The 11,790-nt window shown below is 32.2% G+C and overlaps 1 protein-coding gene and 1 pseudogene across 1 annotated transcript; both read right to left on the reverse strand.

Annotated features, from left to right (window-relative positions):
• Positions 1-314: 314 nt before the first annotated feature.
• On the reverse strand, positions 315-1,425 carry LOC143615654 (protein BPS1, chloroplastic-like; annotated as a pseudogene).
• A 6,691-nt stretch (positions 1,426-8,116) lies between these two features.
• On the reverse strand, positions 8,117-10,716 carry LOC143615656 (MADS-box protein AGL71-like). Its single transcript, XM_077088732.1, has 4 exons — positions 9,777-10,716; positions 9,264-9,330; positions 9,115-9,179; positions 8,117-8,555 (listed from the first exon to the last, which is right to left on the reverse strand). The coding sequence occupies exons 1-4, from the start codon at positions 9,956-9,958 to the stop codon at positions 8,459-8,461; spliced, it is 411 nt and encodes a 136-aa protein (XP_076944847.1). The 5' UTR covers positions 9,959-10,716; the 3' UTR covers positions 8,117-8,458.
• Positions 10,717-11,790: the final 1,074 nt, after the last annotated feature.

Raw genomic sequence — 11,790 nt, forward strand, 5'->3', positions numbered from 1 at the left:
AATTTGTGTTGTTTTGATTATAAACTTTGCATGTGTCGAAAATTTTTTGAGCGTTTACAAACTTATTTTATGGATTCAATGTCCGTATTCTAATGAAGTTTACCTATATTAAAAATCCCCAATTTAAATAGTTGTGGCGCCACAACGTGACTGGTTTTTCTGCCTAATTGTATAATATTAACAATGATATTTATATATTACATTTTACACACATAAATGAATAGCTTAAGCAATGTATTATTACAAGAATTTCAATCGAAATAGAGAATTCAACATGGATGTGTAGTACATATACATACAAACAAATCATGTCATGACTAATTATTTTTCCTTCTAAGTGTCTTAAGCACTTCATTTCTTGCAGCCATGACACTTCCAAAAACACCTTCTTCTTCCTCTTTTAAACCTATCAATCCATTTCTAACCACTTCCAATCTTCTCTTCAATTCCATTCCACCCTCAGAATCATCAATTCCACTTGAAATAATCAAACCAACACTCTCATTCACTCCTTCAACTTCCTTCACAAACCCCCCTTCCATCATCAATTTCTTCTTGAAGACGGAATCCAAAGCCATCAACGACGAATCCACGAACACCATGTTTCCCGTAATCGCCATGCTCGGCTCACCTTCACTCGTTAATCCGGATAACACCACCCCACACACCCAAAATCCAGTACTTTTCAAAACCATCATAGCTTCATGAAATATCCATTCCTTCTCATTCCGAATTCTGTCTACATCGATTACATTACCTTTAAACTCCATGATGGAATGACTATGTTTCTTGAACTCTCTCATACGTTCGATACCAAGAGCCCGAGATCTTTCCATGAGACTTAAAGCATGAGTAAGCGAAACCCGAGCTTGGTTCACATGTGAAATACAACAACTGATAGAATTAAGAAGGTCTAATAATTTAATGGTGTAATCAAGATACTCATCAATGGAACCATCTTCCCAACTTGTCACCGGATAATCAATCTCCACCATCAACTTTGCAAAAGCCTTGTTAATCATGGGCACCATTTTGAAACATTGGTGGATCCATGTTAATGACAAGAATTCTGATCCAACTCCAAGTTTCAAACTTTCCAATGCGCGGTTTAGGTTTTCGGAAACTAGTGAACGGAAAGCATGTAAATAAGCCGAATTCGCTTCGGACATATGGCGGGTGGTGGCGGTGATGATGGGAGAATCCAAGTTTGTTTAATTTGAGAATCATAGGTAATTAAAGTTGTTGGTTTGTGTATATGGTGGCTTACATGGTGGTTTGAGGTTTATATAGAAATATGGGTTAGTGGTATTGTGTTTGACAACACTTGTTTAGTTTAGTTGTTTTTATGAGTAGAAACCAGGAAGCTTGATGATGAGACTAGGAACATGTTTGACTCTTTGATAAGGTCAAATGTTGTTATCTTGTTGGAAGCTTGAAGTTTAATATGAAACGTTTTTGGCGACCATTGGGAGGGGTTGCTTGTTTATTACTCATACGCGCAGTTACAAATACTTGGAAGTTGGAACCTCATAATTTTATTTATAAAAATTGAGTTAACTTAGCTATATAATCAAATAGATATAGAAAAAAATTAATATATTAATAATAATAAACTGTTTATGTTAATTAAATAATTATTTTTGTAATTTAAAAATTATAAATAAATATCATGTTAAAAAAATTAATCAAATAAAAGCTAGAAAAAAAAAAGTGTTTAAAAAATAATAATGATGATAACAACGAAAGCTAACAGAATGACAAATAAGTAAAAAAAAAGGTGTTTGAATCGTATAAGTGTAAAACTTGATAAAAGGAGTACGATCGGTAAAATGAAGGAAAGAAAATGTGTTTTAGTAGCATCCCAAGTATATATGTTTAGTTATCTGTAATTAACTAATTAAGTCCTATGCTTTTATTCCTTTAGTTGGCTACAAGTTATTTGAATAAGCTTCATATGTAATAGCTATGTTTTGGATTCCATATCATCGAATTTTAATCCTTTACTTTCACAATATGTTTCGTATACTTTGTAAGGAGGTTTTGTAAATTATAAAATATGATTGGGAGAGGTTGTTAGTATATGAGAGAAAAATGTTATGAGAAAAAGATAAATTTGAAAATACATTATTTATATCGTATAATTTTTTAATATATATCAAAAGTGGTTATGGGTGAATGAATGAAAGTGATGTGTTTTATAGAGTAATATGCGATGGATATGTTTCCTTCCAATTTGAAAGGAAAAGAAAGAGAAAAGGAAAAAAGAAAAGAAATGGAAAGAAAAGTAATCATTTTCTTACATTTCCTTCATTAAATGTATTTGGGAACACATGCATTGACAAGCTGTTCTGTATACTTTGTAAGGAGGTTTTGCAAATTATAAAATAGACAGAATTACAAATTTTGTCCTTTAAAAAAAGCCAAATTATGGTTCGTGTCATTTTTTTAGTTTCCTTGCAGGCGGTGTCCTTTAAACATTTTTTCCTACACGTTACGTCTTTTACGCTAACTGGGTTAGAAAAACTCAGTTAAATACCCTCACGTGAGACGCATGTGAGAGCATTTTTGTCTTTTCAACGAAGTGGTTCAAATATATTTAATAGATATTTAATAATTAATATTTATAAAATAAACTCTTTCTCTCTCTCCAACCCATCTTCAATTCATATTTATCTTCATTCCACCTACCACCACTTTCCCGGCCACCATCACCACCGCCACACCTACAAAGGCTGCAACACCCAACATCACCACCGCTTATCCCCACCAACATGTGTCACCATCTCTGTGACCATTAGATCTGGCCACCCTGTGACCACCATTAGATCCGACCACCTGTGACCACCAACATCGCTACTAGCTAACCAGGCCACCACTCAGCAGCATCAGCTACAAGTTGTAACGAAAACGCAATCAAACACAATACCATCTCCCAAACCCTAACTGCACCACCACTTCACGGTCGCCGCCGCAACACCATCTCCACCACCACCATCTCCCAAACCCTAAACCCTAACTGCAACACCATCTCCACCACTACTTCACGGCCGCCGCCGCAACACCATCTCCACCACCACCATCTCCCAAACCCTAAACCCTAACTGCAACACCATCTCCACCACTACTTCACGGCCGCCGAGCAACACCATCTCCACCACCACCATCTCCCAAACCCTAAACCCTAACTGCAACACCATCTCCAACACCACTTCACGGCCGCCGCCGCAACACCATCTCCACCACCACCATCTCTCAAACCCTAAACCCTAACTGCAACACCATCTCCAACACCACTTCACGGCCGCCGCCGCAACACCATCTCCACCACCACCATCTCCCAAACCCTAAACCTTAACTGCAACATCATCTCCACCACTACTTCACGGCCGCCGCCGCAACACCATTTCCACCACCACCATCTCCCAAACCCTAAACCCTAACTGCAACACCATCTCCAACACCACTTCACGGCCGCCGCCGCAACACCATCTCCACCACCACCATCTCCCAAACCCTAAAACCTAACTGCAACACCATCTCCACCACCACCATCTCCCAAACCCTAAACCCTAACTGCAACACCATCTCCAACACCACTTCACGGCCGCCGCCGCAACACCATCTCCACCACCACTTCATGGCCGCCGCCGCCGCCACCGCCCGAATTGAAGTAACTGCAAAACCCATGTGGGAATTAAAGTAATAAAGCAAAAAGATCCGATTTTGAACCGAATCGAAGAGCAAGAACGAATCTTTTTATGGTTTTGAAGCAGTTTTGAAATATGGGTGATGGGTTATTGAATTGGATTGAATCGAGTAAAAGTTTGGTGATTTGGGATGATAGAGAGAGAGAGAGAGAGAGATAAGAGAGAAAGGAGGGGAAAGTTTAATAAATTTGCTGGTCCAGACGAAAATACAAAAATGTCTTCACATGCGTCTCACGTGAGGGTATTTAACTGAGTTTTTCTAACCCAGTTAGCGTAAAGGACGTAACGTGTAGGAAAAAAATGTTTAAAGGGCATCGCCTGCAAGGAAACTAAAAAATGGACACGAACCGTAATTTGGCTTTTTTTAAATGACAAAATCTGTAATTCTGTCTATAAAATATGATTGGGAGTAGTTGTGAGTAGATAAGAGAAAAATGTTATGTGAAAAAGATAAATTTGAAAATACACTATTCATATCGTATAATTTTCTTAATGTATTCTAAAAATGGTTATGGGTGAATGAAAGAAACATGTTAATGATAAAAGTATAAAGAAGTATTATATAATTGAAAAAAAAAGAGTAATTTTTATTGTAATTAGAGCATTCCCGACATGTCATATATCTCCATCTCTATAATTACACTAAAAATCAATATATCTCTTATTTTTAATAAATAATATTTTTATATATTTATCATTACATTTGCTCTCTTCTTCACTCACAATCATTTTCGTCCATGTGGTTTGATACTTTTGTCACTTCAATCCAAAGTTTGAAATTTTGTCAATTTAGTCATCATAGCCAATTATGCCCCCCGGTCTAACAGCATCCAACTGTGTCGTTACTTCGTTATCACGTTTCCCTTACGTGAGGGTCATAAATGTCTTTTTAGACATTACGTGAGGGTATAGTCGTCTTTTTAGACGTAATCAATACCGTTTAGCCATCTACAACCCTAGAGTTCGACGAATTCAAGATCAACACCACGATTAGAAGAACACACATGGGGTTTAGTGTATCGATTTCTTGAGCAAGCATGGAAATGTAGGATATTCGACCTCCTCATGTTGATTTCGACTTAGATGGTCGCTATGATACGTTAATCTCGAATATCCATTTCGATGCCGTTAGACGAGGGGACATATTACTCTGTTTGCTACGATATTCGACCTCACATAGTTGGATGTCGTTAGACGACGGGACATAATTGAGTTATGATGACTAAATTGACAAAATTTCAAACTTTTGACTGAAGTGACAAAAGTATCAAACAACATAGACGAAAATGATCATTAACTAAAAATAAAAATGAGAAAGACAAAAATACCCTTAAACTAACGGCATAGTTGGATGTCGTTAGACGAGTGGGACGTAATTAGCTAATGTTTAAAACTATGATGATTAAATTAACAAAATATCAACTTTGAACTAAAGTGACAAAAGTAACAAACTACAGAGACAAAAATGACCATTAACTCTCATTTTTATTAGTCATTCTCTCTTTCACTCATCTTTACTATATATAATATATCAAATAAGGGTAAATTAAGACACATCTTTTTAAGTAATTTACAAGTCATGAAGCACACAGTACAAGTTTAAATAAGGACAAAAATGTCATTGCAACATCAAAACTCACGTGTTTTTAACTTCTTTTAAAATACTTACAACTTTTCCCCCTTAAGTATAATCAACTTTTTTATAAATTTAATATATAGTTACAATTATTACCCTTAATCTTTTACAAATGTTTATTTATATTTTTACTTTTAACCCAACTTCCCCCATGATTTTTAAACATTAATAACTTTTCGTACGTTAATATTTTTTTTACAAAATTTAATCATAAAACATGCATATTTTTCTCTTTAATTTAAGTATGATATTGTTATAGTTTTTTTAGTTAAAAAATAATATTTTATGTAAGGGTGTTTGCGGTATGGTTTTGATGGTTTTCAAGTTAAACCGTGAACCAAACTGTTGGTAACAACTTTTTGTCCTCATAAACCGAAACCGAACCATTGAAATTGAAAACGGCTGGCCAAAAGCTAAAGAAAAAATCAACCGTGAAATCATTCCAATGACCGATTTCAACAGTTTTACGGCTTCAAATCAAACAATGAACACCCATAAACTTGTTACGTGATTACCAAGTCTATGTTTCCCGTTGCTTCGCGCGGACACTCGTCTAGCGAAGAAAAAATATAAAGGAGTAATGACTTGGTAAATATAAAAAACCACCATTCAGTTCATATATATTACTTATATTTATGAATTATGAATAAGGAAAAGTATATAGAATAACATGTATCTAGTTTGTTTATGTTTTTCCTTTTTTTATATATGTTAAAGATAAAGAAAATTATAAGAATTTCAATGTGAGTGTTTTAATCAATTTTAAATATTTGCAAAGATATATTAGTAAATATGAAATTAACAATAGTTAACTTTCAAAAATAAATTTTAGGATGGTAAATATTATTATAATTTATTAAAAAAATGGTTTGAGGTTTAATATAGTGGTAAAATCTGTATGTTTTTATTATAGAGTATATAGATATAAATTTAATTAGAAAAAAATAAATTTATTACAACCTTTGTCCAATGATAAACAAAATTAATATTATAATGGCAAAAAAACAATATTATAATGACAAAAGTTAATAGGCATTTATGTATTGAATTAATTAACAAAAAAACAATATTTATTTATTTAATTTAGAAAAAAACTTTTAATTCCTTTTAGAATTTATTTAACTTATTTTAGGAATTAGTTTAATTAAAAAAACTAGTTAATTTAATAACTGCTATAAACATAACTAAATGTTGTGTATTTTGTGTAGATGATTAATGTATGTTATTTAATTATCTAGATAAAACCATTAATGTATACATGTTTAATAAATGTAACATGAGTAAGGAGTTAAAAGACAACTAGAAAATAACTCTTTACAAACATACCAAAGCAAATCAAACAACAAATTGAGATAATAATGACTGAAATTTATCTTTAGGACAAGAACTTGTTCAAAAACACATAATCAAACAACAAACTAAGATAACAATGTCTAAATTGTATTAATAGTACAAGAACTTGTTCAAAAACACATAATCAAACAACAAACTCAGATTATACTGTCTGAAATTTATTCCTAGTACAAGAACTTGTTTAAAAACACATAATCAAACAACTCAGATCACATTATCTGAAATCTATTCCTAGAATAAGAACTTGTTTTAAAACAAAATAAAACAAACTGATATAACAATGCTAGAAAACATAAATCCAAACTTCAAATGCCTCCACTTCACTTTGAACCATATCCCTACTCTCACGTTTCAATTCGAGCGTTTTTTCAATTAACAAAATTCAAGTCGTTTGTAGCACCGTTTCGAGATAAGTTTTACATCAATCGACCCGTATCCTCCTTCCAGTCAATAGCCTAAAACATCAGTTTTAAATGCAGAAAAAAACTTAACATGATTAAATTTTAATAACGGGGGTAAATGAAAAAAAATGTAAAATGTTGGCCCGGTGGCAGCAATTTCTAAGATAAGATTATTGTCGACCAATCTAAAAAAGATGGATTAATATAATCCAATTTTCATAATTTATAAATAATAATAAAGAAATCTTAAACTTTTGATTGAAGTTATTTTACGATGAATTGAACAAGTACAATAATTAAAGTTTTTAAAAAAACCTTTTTATCTATGTTTCTTACAACTTGATAAATAAAAACAAAAATGCACTAATTAAAACTTAAAAAGATAAAAAAAAAAACTTGCTGGTTTAATTTAACTTAATTTGTAGTTATAAAAAAAAGGGACAAACAAAGTTAAATCAATTAATCCATCTCCACACCCACCTATCACTAATCAGGCGAGCCAATTCCCACACCATGAGCGAGTTCACGAAGCCGGAGACGAAACTCGAAATGGCACCTTACGAAGGGGGAGGCGGTGTGCTAGCCCAACGCCAACCCGCCCGAGCTCAGAAGCCCAAGTTAGATGCCTCCCCCACCCTTGTAGTTTACTCGATCTTTGCTTCAAAATGAATAAATGTTTATTTATATAGTGAAGTAATAAGAAAAAAAAAATATCTTTATATTTACAACCTTTGAGCAATGTTAAACAAAATTAATAATATAATGACAAAAGTTAATAGGCATTTATGTATTGAATTGATTACAAAAAAACACAATATTTATTTGTTTGTTTATTTAATATAAACAATAACATTTAATTATAATTAGTATTTATTGAACTTATTTTAGAAATTAATTTAATTGAAAAGTAAATTCAATAACTGCTATAAAAATAATTTAATTATATTTATCTTGTAAAGTTGATTAATAAATGTTATTTAAATATCCAGATAAAACTATTAATGCATACATGTTTAATCAATGTAACATGAGTAAAGAGTTGAAAGACAACTAGAAAATAATTCATAACATACCAAATCAAATTAAACAACCCAAAACACACTGTCTCAATTTATTCCAAGTTCAAAAACAAACACAAAATAAAACAAACTTATATAACCATGGTTCAAAACACAAATCAAACATTAATTGCTCCCGCTTCAAGTTGAACCATGTCACCACGCGCCTGAAAATCAAACCAAAAAAAAGTTCCATAAATACCTTACATCCCGGGCTTTCTAAAACCAAGGATATATGCAATGTTATATGATCGTTTCTACATATTTAGGAACTAGAAATTAAAAACAGAAATCAAGATTACCTCAAAGAGTCAAAGCGAGTGTGGTTTCAACGTTAGAATTCCCATAAAGCAAACGCTGATTATCACTTACCACATCTGCGAAATCCTTCCTCAATGCCCTTAAAACAAATTAAGAAAAATAGAAGCATAAAAAACCATTGATTTCTTTAATTGTTTTTATTTTATACTTTTAAACTTTTTTATTCAAAATTGCAGTTTAAATTAATAACTTGCATATTTCCCCCCATTAGAAAATCAGAATAATTAAAATGTCATATACACCATTTTATTAAAAGCAAGTTACAGTCCAAACTCTCATATCATACTGCAAGTTTTAGTAAAGGGTATAAATGTCATGAATTTGAAAATGAGTATATTTGATGTTACAAATTAGAATTGGAAAATGGATATATATGATATGATATTTTACTTTTAAATTTTTATTCAAAATTGCAGTTTACATTAATAACTTGCATATCAAATATACCATTTATTAAATACAAGTTATAATTTGACCATTGTGCCCTTCTCTTTCTCCTTACACTTCAAACTCTCATATCATAATGAAAGTTTGAAGTAGAAGGTATAAATGTCATAAATATGATATTACAAATTAAATTTGGAAAACGGGTATATGAATATATGATATTATGAATTATAAGAGAACTAATGCATTACATGTTCTCTGACTCTAGCCTCAGTATGCGCTCCTGAAGCGCTCGATTCTCCTCCGCTTGTTGCACCTAAGAAAATGAAAAAAAAAATTAATTAATAAAGACTATAATGGTTATTATGATCGCCAAAAAAAGCCAAAAAAAGAAGCCAACCACAACGCGCGCCGTTTCAGGCCATGCACCGGTAGTAGTTATGTACCTCCTGATTATTTGAGGCATACTGCAATCCAAATAAAGAAGACTATAATGGTTATTATGATCGCATTTAAATTTATAAGATATTATCAAGCCAAAAAAAAAGTTTTAAAAAAAAGCAATTTAGCGCGCCACCACAAGTTTTTAAAAAAACCAAAGAAACAAAGCCGACTAACCAAAAATTCATAAAAAGGAGTTGCAAATAGATAGCACGCATTAACTTTAAGAATTATAACTCCAAACTTTGTGATTAAACAAAGAACAAAAAAATGGAGCAACCAAATGAATCTGAAATTCTGGATACTAACAGTTCAACTGATGGATCTAAAGCCTTCAAATAAGTCGACAGATAAATAAAATAACATTAAGAAAAGAAAAAATGGATAATTGAGGACAGATCAACTTCAGACTCAATGAAAAAGAAGAATAAACAATTCATAAATAAAAACACAAAAAATAATACGAATGTACCTGGTACTGGCATACTCATAGAGTCTCCCAGTAGATGAATAAACAACAACGCCAATTTCAGCATCACAAAGTACAGACAATTCACGGGCTTTCTTCAGCAACCCAGCTCGCCTTTTCGAAAAGCACACCCGTCTTTTCTGCACATTCTGAACATACTTCAGATCCACCTTAGTTCTAACCATGATTATGAACAAAGACAAAAGGAGAATGTTAAGGATGTGTCACTCTATAAGAGCTAGGTGTGAGCAAACTATATGTTGAGGTTGCTATTTATAATAATGGAAATCCTACTCGTTACCTGTGTACCCAATTAGGTAAGAGAACGTTAGTCCCCTAGTGTGTGTGCGCGCGCGCAGGTGCGTATTTTTTTTGTATTTTGTCGTATTTAGATATTTATTTATTGATTTACAACTTCCTTTTTATGGAAAACTTTTTATAAGTTTTTAACAAATTAGGAATGAATTTTACATTATTTTATTTTGGCAAATTGGATTTTAATAATCCCAACTTGATGTCATTGGCCGATAATAATCCCAATTGAGAATACTCCCGCTGGTGGGCCAAACTTTTAAAGAATTTACTCTCATTGGACCTCCGTTAAAAAAAACTTTACGGTGTTATGTTTTATCCGAATTTCAAACTGATGTGTTTGGTGTTTTAAACGGAAGGAGTATACAAGTCGATTGATGTGAAACTTCCCTCGAAACGGTGCTTCAGTTTGGGCTTTTGAACTTTTGATTAACAAAAATTAAGCCATTTGGAGCACGTTTCGAGATAGTTTTGCATCAATCGACACGTATTCTCAAAGGCCTAAAATATCAGTTTGAAATTGGGATAAAACTTAGCATTGTTAATTTTTTCTTTTTTTTAACAGAGGTCCAATGAGAGTAAATTTTTTAAAAGTTCAGACCATCAGCGAGAATATTCTCAGTTGGGATTATTATCGGCCAATGACATTAAGGCTGGGATTATTAAAATCCAATTTGCCTTCATTTTTTTTAAATCGCAATGATTAATTTTGACACATTTTGAGCTAGAAAACAAAATTTTAATATTGCACTTATTACAGAAGATTAATAATAAGTAATTAGTACACGAGTTTTCCTCTCCTTTCATAAAGGGTATTTTGGACATTTTAGCATAGAAAAACACAGCTAATAAACAATATACCTGGTCAATATATGAAAATTAATTTGCGTGAGTGAGTACCAATTATGGAAGTTTATTAATACATGGTTTTCTGTTATCTCAGTTGTCATTTTTGCTTTAATTTAACTTTGTAGTCAGTAAAAGAAATATGAATACAACAATCATGGGGATATATATCCTACTTTAGTTCTTTTCCAAAAATAAGAAACAGAAATCTGATAAATTTCTGGAATTGTTTATCACTTGAAATTTGAACATAAAACATAAAGAAAATGGAGCCACAAAACCATTGCTAGTTCCCAAGATAAGATACATAATACCATTCTAACAAAAGTAGAAATGAAAAAAACTGAAAAGGCTTTTAATGAACCGTTACGAAAATATATACAAATTTATAAAGTATATGACTATTTTATATACTTTAAAATTAACAAAAGTTATTACATACTAATTTAATTTATATAATATAACAGGTATTTAAACTAATATAAAAAACAAAATGATAACTTCTGTTTTCAAATTAGAAACAGGATAAACATGTAGGCGGGGGACCACATGCTCCATGTGTGTATGTTTTCTTTCCCCGGGACCTTGTTAATAGCTCTGCTATTGGTGGGATTTTTACTGGGTATGTATGTTTGTTTGTTTAATATATTACCTTTCCTTTTAACTTAACACGGCCCATTTGCACACTAAAAATCCAGTATAGGTCTTCTACATGAAGGTTTGTTGTATGCGTTGATCATTAACCATCCTTATAATTTGATTCTATAAGTTTGTTCTTTCTTTTTAAAGGTTCGCATGATACTAGATAGATAGATACGCATCATTATGTAGAAAACTTACCAGCACTTTTAGCCTTTTA

Source organism: Bidens hawaiensis, unplaced genomic scaffold (genome assembly GCF_021521415.1).
Source record: "Bidens hawaiensis isolate Kalapana, Puna unplaced genomic scaffold, B.hawaiensis_p1.1 tig00043714_1, whole genome shotgun sequence".
NCBI lineage: Eukaryota > Viridiplantae > Streptophyta > Magnoliopsida > Asterales > Asteraceae > Bidens > Bidens hawaiensis.